The following is a 19,488-nucleotide window of genomic DNA, read 5'->3' as shown; positions in this document are numbered from 1 at the left end:
GCACAGGTATGTTTCAAAACACAGTCCATTGTTAAGGGTGTAGTCACTGCTCACTGAAGCCAACTGGAGTTTTTTACCTACAGTGGACTCTGTACAGAGGCTCATCAGTGTTACAACAGATACAGAGATACCCTTCCCTCATTCAAACTTAACACAAACTTGCACACAAACATCATAGGAATAGCTCTTGAAAAAGCCACAGCTGTTTCTCACTTCAAGCTTTAAATCCAGGTGGATCATGTAATGACTCTTAGAGTTGTGCTGATTATTCCAAGTTTGAACACAGCCAACATTCTTAAAATGCTTGAAAAACCTGGGTGGATGAGGCCACCCCGGTTGGAAAATCTGACAAAAGACATAACTTCATATAAATCTCACTGATTTAGGCATGCTGCAAATTGCTGGACCCTTACAATAGACATTGCATCATTACACCCTTTGCCTATTAGGAACCAGGACTAACACACACACAATCAGCTAAGAATATGGAATAGATCTATAGATTAAACTTGAGTAGAAAACGGACTTATTTTCTGTTTGTCTACGAGTCTGGTATTCTGAATCTCATTTCTCGAGACAAGAATGGAATATTCATGTGAATATGGAAAGCCCAGTTTTATGGACCTTTTATGGAAAGTAATCCTTTTGTTAAATACACGACATTTTATAATGCACTAGCTTCCAGTGAATCAAACTGTAAAGACCTGTGTCACATTATTTAATATCCTATGTTTAACCAATATGAAGTAAAACTTATATTGTCCCTTAATAAAGGATGGGTATCATTAATTAAATCAATGCTTATAATTTCATCACCTGGTACAAAACCAAGATTCCATTGTCAAAATACCACTGGCACAGTTCCCGTTTATATTAATTTTATTTTTATTAGTATGGATAACACCACAGAAATATGGTGCTAGGAGAATCTACAAGCACGATCCTGTAAAGAAATGTACAACTATAGCTGATACCCATCGAAACTAAGGGACCACAGATGATTTCCAGCTCTTGTGATTTCAGCATGAGTCATATCTGGCACTTTCCTTGAGTCATACAATTAGGAACCTCAGCAGTGGTGCCTGTAATTACATTTTAGAATTTTGTTACTGTGGTGAGGGGGAAAGGAATCTGCCTTTTTACATATATGCATTCAGACGTGAGGCATTCAGGTGACAACCGTGATCACACGCCAGACTATTGGGTATCAGATTTTGTTGCACAAAAAGCAAAAGATAGTTGCAAAAGTACTTTTCATCTGATCATTTTCCTAATGACAGTGCACTAAGATCACATACATTAATTCCAACATACCTTTGTTTTGTACTTTCACTAATGAGAGAGAACTCCCATTATTTAATGGACAGCTTACAATACCAATATTATAACATTCTACCCATAAATAAGCTGGAACAAGTCAGAAAACTGCAAGAACATACATGAAGCTAAATTTTCTGCCTTTTTTTTTAATCAACCAAATAACGTTAATGAGCAGTATCAGTAAAAAAACAACATTGGTCAGATCTCTGTTGTTAAAAACTGTTATCCTGTTGTATGATTTCAAGACCATTCAAATACTATTCAAGATGCAAGTGGTAATGTAAGAATCAACATTATCTAAATCGGAAGGGGAGGGAGAAAGCATACAGGTACTTGCAATACAAAGGTACTTACATATTTTACAATTCAGCTGCTCTGAATATCCTCATAACTGTTACTAAGTTTTTGAAAAGCAGCTGCCACAAACAAACTTCCTTTCAATGTTCACGTAAACCTCTGTAAATCCTAATAATTGTCTGAAGCATATACCACTGCTCCAGCAGTGACCAAACAGTCAATAGAGGAACAAAAAAAGAAAAACTTCCCTGTCCTCATTTACAATACTGAAAGTATTACAACTCTCCTTCAGGTTGCACACAGCAGGAAGCAATTCTGCTTCAACAATGGATTAAGCAGATGAACTAACAAATCTCTGTCACATCAAATTTTGATGATGTTCCACATTTTAACTAACTTGTCATTTAATAAGGAAAACTAAAAAGACCCCAAAATAAACTCTTCTCACAAGACAGATCCAAGCAAGCACAAATTTAAGGGTTCCATGGAGCTGATGGCAGTAAGAAAAATATAAAACCAAAGATGAGCTTCTAGAGTGTACTGTTATTTTCTAAAATCAGTAAGATTGCATTCTGGCTGCTATTCTTACAAACAGCTCCATTTGGCCTCAGCAAACAAGGGGAGAAAAGTGATGCAATTTTCATGGCACCCACATCCTCAAAGTCAGACACTCATCACCTAGGTGTCAGCAAACCCTTACACAAGTCTTCTCAAATTACTGCTTCCCACCAAGACCTGAAACTGGCTCACTTTAACATCTGTTAATCTAATTGGTTCCTATGAGCCTGTAACAATTAAACCTGTTGTTGTAAGGAGCAACAGGGAAAGGCAATTTTACATACCCACAGTTGGGCTGTTAGCAGAACAAATGGACTGCATCTGACTCAATGGCTGTCACCAAAATCCAGTTATTAAGCTGTAAAAACAAGTCTTAAATGACGCTGATGGCCTCAGCAACTGGGCTGAGCTCAAAGTGCTTATCAGCTGCCCTGTCACAACAGCAATCATAAGGAGAGGGCAAAGGTTTCAGAATTTCTGTGGTCACTGAATTTAACAATCCTGGAGGAAAGAAGAACTGCAGCCATGACAAATATGGAGTGAACCACTCACTCAGAGTGAAAATAAAATTTCTGTATGATACATTGTGAAGTCGGCAATTTGTAGTTGGCCTATATTAAGAAAGAAAACACCTGGAATCAAAGTCCTGGCAAAGTCCTGGTTTATATTAAAAATATTTTTACAAAAAATGAAGTATTGCAACAGCTGAGCAAACTCAGCTCTTTACTTATGCAGAATACTTTAGTGGATTTAAATTAGAAGTAATCTTTTTGTTTGTTTTTCTGCAAAAATACGTGAAAATGGAACAAAGCAATAGCAAGTTCAGAGTCAATCCTGGTCCCATCTCTAAAGACAAAGACGTTTCTCTCTCTGTGTAGTCACAGGAGATTCTCACCTCCAAAAGGAATTCTTATGCATCTAAGTGATGTGCATAAGGGTTTGCAGAGCAGGGGATGTAATATCTTCTGTATCATCAGCATCCAGCATAAGGAGAAGAACTAACATTTTGTCGGTCTCTATACCCGAACATCTCACAGCCTGAGAAAGCAAGGAAGCCCTGCAGTGTTCTCCCAGTATGCCATATTAATGTCTCATATGCGTAATTTCTCATCCTTTCTACAGTCTAGTTTTAAAACAACTTAATGAAACACTTTCCAAAGTACTTTTGCTCTGTGCTCTCTACCCCAGTAATACACCGCCTAAGCAGCTGGGCAAAGCACTGTACTGAGGTGACACCACCAATACCCTTGGAAGTTCCTCAGAAGCTCTTCCAATACTCTCAGAGATTATGTGCCTCACACTTGGACACCCGAGAGTTTACTAGCTCCCATCTTAGGGTGTTGGAGGAATAAGAAGATTTATGTACTTCATGGGAGCCAGAGAATTAATAGCTTTCAACCTCTAGCCACTGGCTTTTATTTTTTTAACTGTTTTGTTTGCTATCCATCCCTTTCTTAATCTACTACCCTTATTTTCACCAACCTTTCTGAAATTACACGAAGTCAACTACTAAAACAGAAATGTTTCTAACAGGTAAGTTGAGGTTTTGGTATTCATAAGTGAATGCAGAAACTTTTACCTTTTCCAGAGTATCATCGAAGAAGGCCTACCTATCTGAAATCCCTTTTTTTCCCCCCTTTATGGATGTTTCCTTAGACCATCACAATTACAGACACCTTGCTACATTTTATAATGTCAGCCAATAATTCATCAAGTAAAGAATTCCTTTTCTCTGGTGACTGCAAAACACTTCAAATATATCTTAATTACACTTTAATAACCATTCTGAATCAAGTCCAGTCAGCATTAGAAGGTTGCTCATGGTATGTCGAGCTATTTGATGCTCCAACACGTAAAATTATTAAAAGTGTGCCAGAATAACCAGGTTTCGTTTAAGGTTACTCAGATACCAGGAAACATGCAAGTCTCGCAACCCGATTTCTGTAAGTATGAAATTCTGAGCTGTGTCTCCAAGCACATTTTAAAACAGCAATAAAGATCTATTCACATCTTTTGGCTCAAAAATAGCTTTTAAGTTATAGTTTTGCTAGGCCATCACCTCATGAAATGTCATTTCACATAATTTCAGGTTAATAAGACTGATCATTTCTAATACCTTCAATACTTTAAGATGTTGCTCAATTTCTTCAGAGTTTTTGTTTGTTTATTTACCTTGTTTTCATTTCTGGTCTGGCTAGAGTGAAGTCTGCCATAGCACAGCCAAGATGCAACACAGAGAGATCTTGATTAACCATGAACACCCTATTCCCTGCTGGCACAGTATATATATCTGCAGTGGTTCATTAGTAAGAGTGACATGTGAGCTGCTATAGGCACGGCAGCAAACACAGACCACTGCAAGAATGTCAGAATATAGGACAGACATAAAGCAAACAAGCTACATTCAGATCTAGAACAACATAGCAATCTTCCAGACTGTCACAAAACAGGTTAAAAATTACGATTTTACACATCTAATCCTAATTCCCATCTCACTGTTAGTTGAGTACTGCCCTAAACCAGAAATTATTAATTTTTGAAATAATTTGCTGAAATGTAGCACAAATTAAAGTGCACTGTTACTGTTCACTGATTTCCTTTAATAAGAAGGAACTGTACACATGGACTGAAGATTAAAGGAGGTAAAAATAAATGAGATAAGGACTTTCCAAGTGAAAGTCATGGCATTTGGTCAATTATCTTTTGATTTGCTCAGATATTGCATGCGTAGACTAAGCAGCATCCCCTCTATATTTCACAGGCATTAGTATGCTAGCAGTACCTTTGAGATGGAGTCCCTCCAGCTGCCAGGAGAACAGTCATCAAAAAAATTCACTAACAAAGAAAACCAGCTTGATAGCCAGTCATCAGAGGATGGACTGGTGAGAATGCCAGGGAGGCAGACCTAAAACTGCTTTAATTGCACTAAATATAATGTTGTCTTGACATATGTGCATGCGAGATTACTTTATTATCATACTCCTAACAGATTTAACAGTTTCAGGAAGGGATAGGAATGGTATTCAGTTTCCAGAGAGAAATATCCTCTATGCAATCTGGAAAACTAGTTCGATTGCAAGGGCTGTTTTCAACCTCCCTAGTATAGAATTTCTTTTTGTTCTTATCAGTCTCAACATTTTCAATACATGAAAAAAATAATTATCTGCAGGGAAGGATTTTTTCCTCATTTAATAAAGTCTACAAATCTTTAGAGACTATAAACTTTCTAATTTTCTGCTGCATTAAATTTTACCCCCAAAAGAATCTTTATGAAAATATTTATCTTCCTGTATTATTTGTCCAAAAAGTAGGTTTAAAAATAATCCAGTAGAGGACAATTGCAATCTTTTACCAACTAAACAAAACTATTTTGCATTAGGTGCTTAAAACCAAAAAATTATACAAAAAATGCAGAATGAAAGAAAATCATCAGCCTACACTTGGTATAGCAAATTTTTTCAATTACAGCAATATCTGATTTTATCAGGGATATTAACTATAGTTCACCAGAATACCATTCTAATATTTCAGAACAATAAGATACTAATTTAAAAGACATTTTTCATGAGCATTTTGAAGCATTTTAGGAGGTATGTATAGCCTAAGAAGATCTCACATTTAGGTGACCTGAGCTCCTCCCATTCAGTCCTCCTATTTATTCTCTTGCACTGAAAATCACTAATATTCTCTCACTGTTGTTTACTCTTTGTCCTAAGTCCTTTTGCTTTACCTCGCGGGGAGCTGCGATTACTGGGCTGAGGGACGCACTGTCACTGTGCAGAACTGCAGCAGCATCATCAGACCACAGGACTCAAGTGTCAGGAGATGTCCTTGATTGTCACATCTCTATTGATCTCATGCAGTTTTAAAAAATCACTGAAGCAGGGATTTTTGTGGTTCCTTGGTATTTGTAAAGAGTTCAGCTGGTAACATATGCTCACCAGGCAGCCCAGTGCTCAGTTCATAACTGTCACTGAATGCTTTTTCCATGGTCTGCCTGCATAAATTATTGGGGGGAAAAAAACCCAAACATATTGTTGTCTTATGCTTCACTTCCACAATTTAGACACACGGGTTTGAAAAGCCATCAACCTGTTATTTGCAAGTTTGCTTAGAGGTTCTAATACCTCCCTCCTTTTAATAGCTTTGGAAAGTAATCTAACAGATCCCGTAGCTTAAGCTAGAGAGGGTCAGAAGTATATAAGGGAAGAGAAAAAGAGTAAGTCAGCCTCAGAAATTACAAAAGAACTATTTATTTCAATCAATTCAGTTCTACTTGGACATAAAGTACTTGGCTCCACCATTGAGCTCTGTGTACTGTTCTACCTCTTTCGTAGGGTACAGCTAATCACAGACAGAGTAGAAAGCATATTACACAAATAATATTGGTGAGTCCTGACAATCAGTCCTTCTCCATCTATATAGGTTTCTTCTGCTGCTGACAGATTCTTCTTAAGAATATTTATTTCCCCAGACTTTATGATGGCCCTGTTTATAAGAAATTATTTGCATGCATAGGTTAACACATCTGTTTATCTTCAGACACATATAGATTGTACAGCTCACAGATCCTGCACTTTTGAAATACATCAGTGTGCTGTAGAGTATGTGGTAGAAAGAAGACGGGGGAGGGAGAAGAAAGGTAAAACATAGTCTATTTAGCACATCTGAAAATGAACTCAAGCTCTTTTTAGTTCCAGCAGCTGCCTGTAACGGAAAAAATGAAGATTGGTTGCCGCCAGAAAAGTGGGCAGTAAGAAATAACAGATGTGAAATTTCAGCAACATCACTGGCCAAGTCAGTCACACAGACGGTTTCAGGGCCGGGGTCCCCATTGGGCTGCAACTTTCTCAGAGGCACACTCACTTTTTGAGCTGCTGAACTGTTCCCCTTGCTTAGCTGAAATTACTCATTGATCTCACCCCAGAACATGATCGACAGGAAATATTTGCATCCTTGCAAGCATGTGTGGGCTGTTCATGAAAGCTCCACAATTGAAGTTAGTCACTGCATTTTCTAAAATAATTTCAGCATTTCACTTCTCTCCTCCTCTGTTCTGCTCATTTCTCTTTATTTCATGGATACTTAGGGTGAGTGGAGATGAAAAGACAGGTCCTTCAATACAAGATCTTCTTACATGAGGCTCACAAAGAAAGTAAGATCAAAAAAACCAACCTAATCTGGTGTATACATTTTTAAGAGAAAGGGCATTGGATGAAAAATGCCCTTCAAGGAGTCAACTCCAATTACAGAAGTCATTTTCAAAGAAGAATGAAGTTTCTTGATCGAGTTTAAAGGGGAAATTATGAATATAAGGTCCACAGAATATATCATATAAAGAACAGCTTATGTCAGGTCAATTTGTGAGATTAAGTGGACTTCAATTTAAATTAAAGAAAATACAGTAACATTTAGGCATCAGAAATTTGCCTTGATATTGTAATATGGATCCCAAATATGACTGCTACTTCAGAAAAGCCGTTTATAAAGCTATGTTAGAAAAAAAAAAACTTCCAGTGAAGAATATGTAACAGCAGCAACTAACATCAGCGGGACTGAAGTTGGGCTGTCACATCCACTGCAAGATATTCTTCTGCAAAATCTTGTTGTAAAATGCAGCTCTTAATAAGCCTAGATTTTCTTGTTAGGTCTCATCTAGTGTATTTATTACCTGTTGCTGAAAGAAATAGTACTATTCTCCCCACCTGCTTTCAGCTGCTTGTTCCCTCTTTGTCCCTTGTGTTACATCTAGTAATTTCTCAGCCACAGGACAAGCCAGGCCAGCGTAGTTAGCTGATGTAGTTTTCCTTCCCAAGCAGTTAGGTTTTTTTTTCTTTAATCAGCTGCTTACCTTGAACTCACCTTGGGGCTGAGGGCTGATGTGAGAGAGGGGAAGAACAGCCTGAAGTGCTGCTGCCCCTTTTGGCATCAGCCTGCGGTTGCTCAAGACCAGATGCAACACTAAGCCATGCTCTGAATAGTATTATTAGCTTTCTTCTTGCAGAATGAATATTCAAGTTGTGTTCAGGATTCAGTGTCACACAGTGAATCCCCAAAAGTTAATGTCACAGCATGAGAGAAAGTCTGCAAGTAAAAATAGTAATACTATAGCAACTGAAGGACTCCACAGACACCAAAGCACAGTGAGATGAACTGAGAGCAGTATCTGGATAAAAGGCCTTGCAAACTGAACAAAAGAGTAAGAAATTAATTAACTTTCCTAATATCACTTAGCGGCTTAAAAACTGAGGTGAAAATCAAATGTAAGAGTCAGGACAGGCATCTCTATCCACTACACCACACTCCTTCCTGTCACTGCAATTGCTATTTACTCCCCTGCTTGCAGCACGCCATCCCCATGTCAAGAACTGCACTAGGTTCCAGAAATAACAACATTAAAATTAGGCATTGTATTTGTTGCTCCATAAGCAAATTATCAGTTCAATGTGGTTTACAGCATCTGCAAGTTCCCAGCGCCTTCCCAAGAACTCCAAACCTTAATATTTTCCTGACTCAGTAACTCATCCTCTCTCCCTGCTGATAATGGACAAAAAGAAAGGAAGTGAAAAAATGTCCACTGCTATTTTTGTTTCTATTAACATGGAAGTGGGGTGCAATTTTGGATTAGGGCTTTAAAATCACCTTAAAGTTCTCCAAATAAAGAGTAAACAAAGCAAGTTATACGAAAAAGCAAAGCACAGACACAGAAAAGAGATTGAGGAAAAGCATTACAAATATACAACTTCTTACTTACTCTGGCTCTTAATTAAAAAAAAAAAAAAGACAAACCAGCAACACTAGCTACAGTTCTGGTTTCGGCTTTCACAGGTAAAAAACCCACCCTGTCTCTGTGCTCTTATGTATAATGCATAAAAATCAACTCCTTGTCCCCATCTGTATTTTGCTGTGAGCTACGTTGGATTAACACACAGGACCATTAGTCACCTCAAAACTATCAGCAATTTTTCAATGTCAGGCTTAAGATATGGCAGCGCTTCATTTGAAACCTAGAACGTAATCCCTGAAGTCACAAAGCACTGTCATGAGGCAAAGTTCAGCATATAGGTAAGACAGCCAGAACAACTTGAGCAAACCTCGGCTCTCCTTTCTCTGTGAGTTATCAAGACACAAGTAAAGACCTTCTGAAAGACACTCGGCTTGCTTTCCTTCACCTGGCTTTCTCCCAGTTGCTCCCAAAGCCAGAAGTACAGCCCTCACCCTTCAGTGCTAATGGGGTCCCTTTGCAGGAGAGCTAGGTAAGTATTAATTAACCAAAGAGGAACTGGACTAGCTGGTCAAAACATTTGATTTCTTGTAACACAGGAGAATATTTGTTATATCAGCTGGCATGCCAAGAGTCCATAGTCCAAGAACTGCACCTACGTAACAACCTGTCACAAAAATACTGGCAAGTGGCTGGTGAAACTTCAGCTATTGAAAGAGGGAATCAAACCTCCAAGTCTTCGGGGATGAGTCTCACTATCAACCACCAGAGTCCCCAGGCTAACATTCCCCAACCACACTAACACCTGCTGCCTTCCAGAGATGTCCAACATTGACATCTACTGCAGCATCTGACCATGGTTGAGGCATCTCACTGGAGCGTGGATCACTGCCAGCTGTGATATGCGGGTCCTGGAAAGAGCTTAGCAACCCTGCACTAAGCAGTCAGTTCTTGATTCTTTCAATTTTACATATAATAAGTGGTGCTTTGTTGCCTAATACAGTTTTGGAGTCTATCTTCCATGTTTATTAGAAAAGGCATTATAAGCTTGTATCCTACTCCTATTACAGCACGATGAATGTGAATGCTGTTATAATTAAATGGAAACCTTGGGGAGAAAAAGAAGAGGAAAGAGTATGCAAAATACCAAAGATTTCATTACGACCTTATCAGAAGATAATTTTATCCTTTAAATTTTTGTCTCAGTTGTTTATTTCTTGCTTCAAGTTAAAACTTAATTAATTACTTTACTGCAACTGAATATTTTTTTAATGGAATTAAATGCTTACCTATTTACAGATATTTTCCCAAGACAACTTATGCAATGCCTATGAAGAAAACTCAGACAACTAGGCCTTTGCTAGACTCACTAGCACATCTGGAGAGAAAATGTATTATTATTTACATATTCCGTTATGAAGGGAAAGTTATATTTTCAATTTTCTTTCAACATATTAGATTTGCACAGAGCTAATCTTATTAACTGTGCAATTTTACCATCACCACTACACTTAACCCTTTACTTTGGTTTCCCACCTACTGCTGCTGACAGTTGCTCAAGCAGTTGTTTAAGTTAGTTTCATGTTCTTAATGCATGTGCTGGTGTTTTTGTTACGTTGCTAAGGATTACAGCTTAGCTCCTCTTAACTGGTCCAAGGTACATTACTATAAAATATGTCATATTATGTGTTACACTACCCAAGAAGCTATTTTAAATTAATAAGAATTCTCTTTAATTTTTAACTTCTTAAAGAGCAACAAACTTGAAAGAATGAATACCTATATTTGGTGTCAGATAAAGCTATATAAACTGTCTACGAGGTACGAACATCAGACAGAGTTCCATGCAGTACACAGTTCAGTTGCCAACTGTAGCAACTGCTGTGAAAGTTTCGTGTGGTATCTCCCTATAATCTGTAATATGAGCAAGGTTCCAGTTTGGCAAAAGCTGGTGCTTCAGCTTTTCCCCTGTTCAGCAAAACTCTTAAACACTTCATTAGTTTCTAAACAAATAGCATTATACCTGTATTTCAACAGTCCTTAGGCATATCTTCTGATTCTCTGGTGAATCAGGGCCTCGTATCAGAGCATCCCACCAGAACAGCCACCATACTAATCATAAAATAACAATTACCAGCACTCTGCAAAGAAGGAAATTATTTCAGTTTGATGTCATGCAATTAAATGTCCGTAAAAAAACTAGAAGTTGCTTCACATGAATTATTTAGTTGTTTGTAAGACTACTTTTAAACACACTTGAGTCACCAAATTATAGAATCACAGAATGTTAGGGAGTGGAAGGGACTTCAAAAGATCATCTAGTCCAATCCAGGTGTCACACTGGCACACAGGTAAATTAAGCCATATAAATCCATATACATGAAGGTATCTCAGCAAGGACAGGACTGGTTGATGAGGATCAAAGTAGTTTCAATTCCTTCTTGCACAGTTCTTCATGATCCTGAAATTTAACATGACTCCTATTAAGTCTACACTTAATGGCAAGAGCAAAACATAGATTTTTCTATAGGATTTTGTTTGAGTCTTTCTGGTATCCATCATGACCAAAAGTATCTTAGATAACTGAACATATTCAAAGTGGGCAACGACCTGTAACATGTATTCTAGAGTACTAACTGGACTAATATAAATACCGGAAAAATCTACCATTCAATTCTGAGTACTCTTGAATGCCCCGACAAACACTTGCAGAAGTAGGAACAGAACAAGTTTCATTCTGCCCAAGGAGGAACAAGGTGGATGCAAAGTGCACAGAAACCATCAATTCATTCCACTTGCGCACTGATCATAGCATCATAGAATCATTTTGGTTGCAAGAGACGCTTAAGATCATCAAGTCCAACCACAACCTAACTCTAGCTCTAAACCATGTCCCTAAGAACCTCATCTACACGTTTTTAAACCGCTCCAGGGATGGTGACTCCACCACTGCTCTGGGAAGCCTGTTCCAGTGCCTGACAACCTTTCCCAGGACACCATGGATAGAACAGATTAGTCCTGAGAATTGTCAGAGGGTGGAGGACAGGGGAGCGGGGGTAGAAATATGGTAGGCAAAAAGGTATCCAAAATTAACTGACAAATTCACTTAAAATTCACTTGGTTTCTTTTGCTTGTAAAATACAAGTAGAAATAGATAGGAAATAGTAAATATAGAACTACATGAAGGTAAATGTTCTAAACTGATAAATTTATTCAAAGTTTTAACTAAATGGTAGTTATAGAAATTAAGAACTACACAAACATAATTTTCAGAGGTCATTAAAGCAAAAAAGAAGATGAATAAAAAGGAAAAGCTTCTCACTGTATTGCATTTGGTTCTCGTTCACCTAAGTCAACAGCACATGCAACCAAATCCACTCATGCTAAAAACTTACATTTGCTGTCAACAGCACTGAAATCAAACAAGATCTCATAAACACAAAATATTTCACATCAGTTGGCTCTGCTATGGAAATCAGAAAAATAGAAATGTTGCATTATTCCAACTAACTATCTCTTGGCAAGAAAATTCAGTTGCTTTTTCAAAGTATTCTTATTACTATTATTACTACTACTACTACTATTATTCAGTACAATCATCAGTTGGTGAGTTTATCTCTGGATTTGTAAGGCTCTTTGCCGGCCTGCACCTACAGCCAAGGAAGTGTGAATAATATATTCATAAATGCACTACTAAACAAAACTCACTTTAAAAAAGTATTTGAAATTTTTAAAGTTCTTCCTCAGATCCTTCCTGCAGTCTTCTCTAGTCACAACAGGTACACAATTGGCACATAGGATGCAAAGGCATAGGGGATCAACAATGATCTATCTTTTCAAAAGAGATCACAGTTTGCAGAGTTAAGAACCACAGACACAAGCTTGGAGGTTTACAGAAAGAAAAAAAATCAGCTTGCAGTAACTGATTAACTTACCTCAGGGTTCCATGTATTCTAGAATGATGTCTGATTTTATAATTGCTTAATGTATGCACTGGCATTCTGAGAAGCCTGGATTCAGGTGTCATTCATTTAATACAATAGACTACACTGTATGTTACTTCTTCAACAAGTATAGATTTAGCTATTCTGCTTGAAAGACTAAGTTCAGTATTTTCTAAGTCAAGGTGATGGTAGGGAGGAGGTTTCACTTATCAAAAGCAGTCACTGAGACTATCTCCTCTTTGCCTTCCTACAGTCTCTGCTTTAAAAAGTCAGATGAATACTCTGAATAGGAACTTGGTACTCAGAAGAAAATATTCATAAAGGTATAACCTACTGCACATCTTCCACCCCTTGAACAGCAGTCAGTCTCCAGAGTCACGCAACAAGTGAAAATACCAGATAATATAGTCTGAATTTCATTTACTCACCACTGTTTCAAGTCCTTAGGTCTTGGTCAACCACTTCAGAAGCCTGGCATTACCTAGGGAAATAATTGATGTAAAATGTAAGAAAAGTACAGGGTCAAAAACATTAAAACAATGTGCCTGATTAGTAGATGTGGTTGGAATGGTACATCTCTGCTTGTAAGAGATTACATGCACATGGGTAACTTTTCACTATGGGGACACTTCAGTTTTGCTAGAAATGCAGCATTCTAGACATCACTCCACTAAGGAGCTAAGAAAAACAAGCACACATGAATTAGTAACACATAAACCACTAAGCATACACAAAATTGCATATTTTTCTCTTCCTCTATTTTACTAATAAAGTATGCCAAGATTTGAAAATATATTTAAAATTACTTGTATATTCCAGTTTGTAACAACATTTTAAAGTCAGGCACGACTTAGGAATAACTCCAAAAGATCCTAAACCACTGGAATAAAAACCTGAACTACCTAGCACGTTCATGCCACAAGCTTATGAAATGCACCTCCAAACCCTTTCCACCACCCTACACATGTATTTCATGGAAGTGAGCAGGGGCAAACACAAAGTCCTGTACCTGACTGAGATGGGCTAATCCCTTGGACAGGCACTGGCCACCCAGGGCAGAGCTCTCTGAAATGGAGCTGGTGGTCTGGGCAGACAGTGGACTAAACACGAAGCAGCAGTTACCCCTGGCAGCATGGGAGGCCAAGAACACCCTGGTCTGTACTTACAACCTAAACTCCCACTAAACTCCACTAAACTCCCTTTAGCCAGCACTCCAGGATTACAGGTCTGGAATACTCCATCCAGTTTTGTATTCCCTGTACCAAAAAGCAGCAAAATAAGGTGATAAAGGTAAGGTTGATTCAGTGATATTGAACTACAGGATTTCCCACAAGAATAAAAAATTCTCCATTTTTATACGTACATCTGGACAGGATACATGAAGAACACCTCCTTACATAAAAGAACAGTGAGTCGGAAGGTCAGTAGACTCTAACAAAGATAATTTGGCCTTGGTGAAGATGGTTTAAGAACAGAAAAATTAGTGCAGAACTCTGTTAGGAGTGTGCTGCCAAGAGCAGAGGAAAATGTACTGGGAGCACTGGAAAGGCAAGCAGAGTTTAAAACAGCCTCTGAATTCCTGGCACATAGAATATTCCTCCAGAAAAAAAGAACAACAGGCAAGACTAAGTAGCTGTGATTATTCCAGCTTTTCTGTCTCAAAAGTAGTTAACAAGGCAATGAAAATAAAGCACTGTTAGCAGACACAAAGACTGTTTCATGAACAAAAAAAAAAAAAGGCCAAATTGTTTTCTTTTAGACGCAGGCACCTAAAAATGCACAGTCGGTTTTAAGTATGTGAAAACGATGGATTGCTCTGACAGAAGTAAGTTAAAATTTTAAGGAGAATTGCTTGCTTGGAGTCTAAGCTCCCTAAGAAAGAGAAACAGTTTGGACAGGCTTAGACAGGATCAACCCATTGAGGTGGCTGTGGAAGAGCCTTCTCTCACAGATCCATCAACCTGTCGAGGGCACGGCAACTATCTTCCTTGCCCAAGAAGACACAAGAAATACCAAAAAAAGAAAAGAAGGAGAGCAAGCATTATATCAAAAATAAAGGCTCTTTTTTTGCCACCACATTTGTGACAAGGCTAACAAGAGGAAATTCCACAAGCCTTCCACTGCCCCGTCACTACACAGGTAGGATGCACCTTCCTTATGCCACAGATGGCCAAAATGAAGCCCAAATCCTCCCAAACAAGTCAGAATGAGAAAAAACAAACGGTTCTCACTGTTTGTCTCAGGAGCTCTGTCTTACAAATTTTGCAATAGCTCAGATAGATTTATACAACAGCTGGCAAAAAATACATAAAATCCATCTCTGCCTTTTTACTCGACTATCTGTAAAATTGGCTGCATCACCCCCCATCACCCCCATCCCCCAAAAGAATAAAATCTGACATTATTCATTTTTAACTCCTTTCTCATTTGCAAATATAATGTTCTACTGTAGTTCAGGAAGAATTATAGCAGAGCCATTGATTTGAAGTTTTTTATTTATAGTCAGCAAGAGAAGAAGATAGCTGGACGTTGTAACGAGAACACATTTGGTTTGATAACATCCCCATGTCACATACACTGGCTTTGTAAACCACAAGAATTGGGTATACTTATGGTGCCCACTGAAAATAAAGTAAAAAAAAGAATACGGGTATATCCACTGTATCTTAAACCCTCCTTTTCAAGTAGCTTTTTCTTCAGATATACTACTGCGTGATACTTCCATGTATTATGTAACAGCAAGTATCCAAATCAAAGATTTAAGTACTTCAGAAAGGTTTGTATGATCAATTATGTCACTATGAATAGACATAATGCATTCAATAGGTTGTTTTTCTATCAATGCAGAACAGCATAAAATTAAAAAAGAAAAACCAACATACTAATCCATAGGCGTCATTAAGGCTACCTTCAGAAATAAGAGCAGAACAAGAAGGGGAAAGTATTTTCTTTAGGGATACACTGCTAGGAGGTTAAAAAAAAAGGTCTAAAGGAATTACAATGCTGAAGACCATAAGAAACTAAGAGTTTGAGATACACAATAATTTTTTTTTTTAACATTTCTTCTCAGGATGATTATTCTCTGCTTCACACAAACCTATGAAAGTAAAAAACTCTCCAGTTTTGCCCTTTGCATTATCTACCTAATTTGTTCACCCTAGAAGATCGGGGTACATATCTATATGCACGTAATTTAAAGCAAATTCAAAAGAGTATCTCATACAGAGTAACGTAATTTGCAAGCTGTTTCAATGAGGACAAAACAATTCTCACTTTTTTACGCTACAAAAAATATTTCACCCAAATGCACCTGCCCTGAAGTTTACACCTAATAAAAGCCAGATGTGCTTCTAATACTCTGCTGATCCCTGCTCTTAATGCCTGTTTTCCCACTGCACCACCTTAACCAAAAAAGCAGTACAACATAGTTTTACACATCATTAAAATGTTTAAACCAAATATTACATTTTTATAATCCTAGAAATTCCCACAAAACTAAACAGAATAAATACAGAAGCATTAAGAGACTTGCACCGGGAATGAAAGATCCCTCTTAGCCTGTTACTTAATACAAGAAGTACCTGAGTGATAAGTGAATCAAATTACCACATTTCTTTAACAAGTCAGTCATTACTTACTGGAGCAAGATATGCAAACTTATTTTTAGTAAAATTATTCTCTAAAATGAATTTTGTCTTCTAGGGTTCATTTTACCTAAGCAATAAAACTTGAAGTTCAGAACACAGAATATCAGCCAGGACCCCAAACCCACGCTCACTGAAATCAGTGCAAGCTCTTATCTTTAGCTGTTACCCATAAGGATAAAAGGACATAAATTGTTTACTTTAAAGGCGGTGTAAAAGCACTTAACAAGTTCACTTTACAACATGCCTCTAGAGTCGCATCTCTGTGTCACAGGGACAGCAAAGCAATAAGGCAAGTCACTGTCCCATGGCAGCACCGTGAGTTACACCACAGCCAGCATGGAGCGTCTTGCTCCATACAACTCACCACCTCTGGCAGCCCAAGGCAGCCGAAGCCAGCAGCAGTTATCTCCAGCAGGAACATCCACAGCCACAACAACTGTTCCTTGGCTCCATTTTGGCCATAAAGCTGCAGTAGGATGCTGCAGCATGGCCACCACTGAGAGGAACCAGTCAAGAAGTGACTCAGAAAGCAGCTTCACCCCAGGGCAGCACCGCTCAGCTGCCTGCAGACGGATGGGGACAGAAATGTGTCCCACGGACAACTCAGCTGTCATGGGCAATGGCAGGATCCATGTTGGCCCTGCAGCTGCTGGGACTGGAACAGGCACTCTGGTAACACAGCTCCAACACTGACTGATGGCCTCAGGCTGGGCTGAAACAAGCTCCTGCACCCACAGGCAGGACCCAGGGGAGGCTGAGGCCCATTAGACCCCCAGGAGCCCTAAACTGGGTTGCTAATTAAATGCTCTACCCAGCAGCACTATCCTCAGCAACAAGCTAGAATCACTTGGCAAACTCAGGCTGTTCTTCTTCCCAAAATGTCATCTGGCTTAATAAATAACATCTTCTGATGAGTATTATTAGCATCCAAATTATTTCCCTCAGATTACCACACACTGTGGCCTGCAAAATGCTGACTTTACAAATGAAGCCGTCTGCTGGCAGAAGTAGAACAGAACCACTCCATGGGAGACAGCTCAGTTATTTTTTTCTAAAGGCCTAGAGATGGCAACTGTGGAGTTTTGTTGAAGTGTAAGCAATTAATGCACTTTCTTATTTGCTCAGTAGACAGCGTGAGCCTGTTGCAGAAGCCTGCTGAGCTATCCCCTTCTAATAGTCTGGGAAACAAAAGATGTGTTATATCACACATGCTCTTTAAACCAGCAGCTGTGGGGGTTTTTTGCTTTCAATCCAACACCTTCTCAGGCCAAAGTTACACTCAGAGTACCACCCTAGTGATGCAAGCTTTGACCATTACAAATCAATGAAACAGTCATTAAAATGTGCAAATTGCCTTATAGAATTCCTGCATTTTCCAGTACTCCTGCACCACAACTGAATTAGGAACCTGTTGGTTTTGTGATTTCAACCTAGACAACAAAATGTCAAAAGCACAATCCTCCTCTCCCCACCAAAGCAAAGCAGACTTGTTTTAACATTCAACATCACTTATATTTAAGGCATCTAAGAAAGCAACCAAACACAGAACTAGGGACCGACTAACTAAGACACAAGCAAGCTGTTACAAGTCCTCAAAACACAGTTTCAAACTCCTCTATGGTGTCAGGAAAACATCATTATTTACCTAAAGCATATACTGGACTAATTTCAATGCTTTCCTCACAGCTTTCATCTTCATAGATGCAATTAAAAATACACAGAAAAAGTAGCTAATCAAATTAAGCCACCCACAGGTACTACCTGTGACCTTCTAGAGGTGAAAAGCTGCATTTTCATCATGAAGCACAACAGTGATTCACGTCTAGCAAGTGACAAAATTCTAGAACTCCGGCCATTCAATTTGACCTCTTAGCAAAGTTCCTCCTACTGAAAATAGTATAATTGAACATTACCCAACCAACAGGTCTATCATGCACTCAAGAGCTTAATTCAAAGCTAAAAATACTGCCTAGAGCAGATCAACTTATTTTCAGCTCTTCTCCAGCTCATGCCTCAAAACAGATCTTCAGTCTTGTAAACACACCCAAACCAAATATAAAGAAAAATTAAATAAAGATGGGACCCTGAGCAAATTTTCACATACTTTTCTTGAATGTTTGACTAAAATCATGTTATAGAAACGAAAATCCTTACTCAAGCCTTATCTGTCCAGTTTTCCTGCTGTGGAGAACATCCTCAAGTTTCTACAGACCTCTGAAAGTGCTGAGCCACCTCCATCCAACCTGCTTTTCCAACGGGAGCTTACAAACCCACAAAGTGGCAGTCCTTTGATGCTAACCCAGAGCTAGCTACTGCTTGGTAAGAGTTAAAAATTATACTCGGTTCATAGATGGAAGAATCAGCTAGCCCCAGGGACAGTGGGAACTGAACAGCAACTATGTTAACTGTGGTTTTGTTTATCACAAAGAAGCCTTCCTTTGCCTTTTTAATTTTTGTCATTTTAAGCTTTCTCTGGAGCCAATTTGCTTAAATGCTGCTAGGCAGACAATCTTCTTTTCAGAAATTGTCCTTGTAATACAAGAAATAAAACATCTGGGTTTAGCTATTACTGAAGCTGATAATATCCTCATTGTCACAACATACACTTTGTAAGAAGTTTTAACTATTCTTTAAATTCCTGTAAATTTTTTTTTACATTATTATTTAAAATAGATTTTTCAGTAAAACTGAGATATAACTTCTTTGCAAGTTATGAGCTCCTAATGATAATATTTTCTTTTCCCTACACTTCTACTATCCTTTTCACTACCTAAAAGAAGATGGTGAAAGATCCTCTCCACATACAGATGTACAAATAATCATACCTAAAAAGGTTTCCTGATTCAGAGGGCAAAAAGAGATCTCTGTTTCTGATTTTCTTTTCCCTTTCAAGATTATTATAAATTAATTCTTTAAAGATACAAACTCATTGTTACCTTTTCTATTTCCTGGACAAAGGTACTTGGCAAGGATTAACTGGAGTGTCATAGGCAAATTG

At 38.3% G+C, this 19,488-nt stretch overlaps 1 protein-coding gene across 13 annotated transcripts in view; it reads right to left on the bottom strand.

Moving 5' to 3' along the window:
- The window catches only part of LHFPL2 (LHFPL tetraspan subfamily member 2), a 129,826-nt gene that overhangs the window by 52,022 nt on the left and 58,316 nt on the right, over window positions 1-19,488 (bottom strand). For 8 of the 13 annotated variants that reach the window (XM_071802892.1, XM_071802886.1, XM_071802888.1 and 5 more), the window contains one exon: window positions 13,272-13,324. The exons of 1 other annotated variant lie outside the window; for it this stretch is intronic. In XM_071802892.1, coding sequence (XP_071658993.1) covers window positions 13,287-13,324 — 38 coding nt within the window. In that variant the 3' untranslated portion in view covers window positions 13,272-13,286. Of the gene's footprint in view, window positions 1-10,922; window positions 11,041-13,271; window positions 13,325-19,488 lie in introns of all 13 variants that reach the window. 4 more of the 13 variants (XR_011736750.1, XM_071802890.1, XM_065861332.2 and 1 more) reach the window with 1 other exon arrangement.

The sequence above is a fragment of the Patagioenas fasciata genome, chromosome Z, assembly GCF_037038585.1.
Source record: "Patagioenas fasciata isolate bPatFas1 chromosome Z, bPatFas1.hap1, whole genome shotgun sequence".
Classification (NCBI taxonomy): Eukaryota; Metazoa; Chordata; class Aves; order Columbiformes; family Columbidae; genus Patagioenas; species Patagioenas fasciata.
Note: the sequence above shows the minus strand (reverse complement) of the source record. Positions and strands in the feature narration are given on the sequence as shown.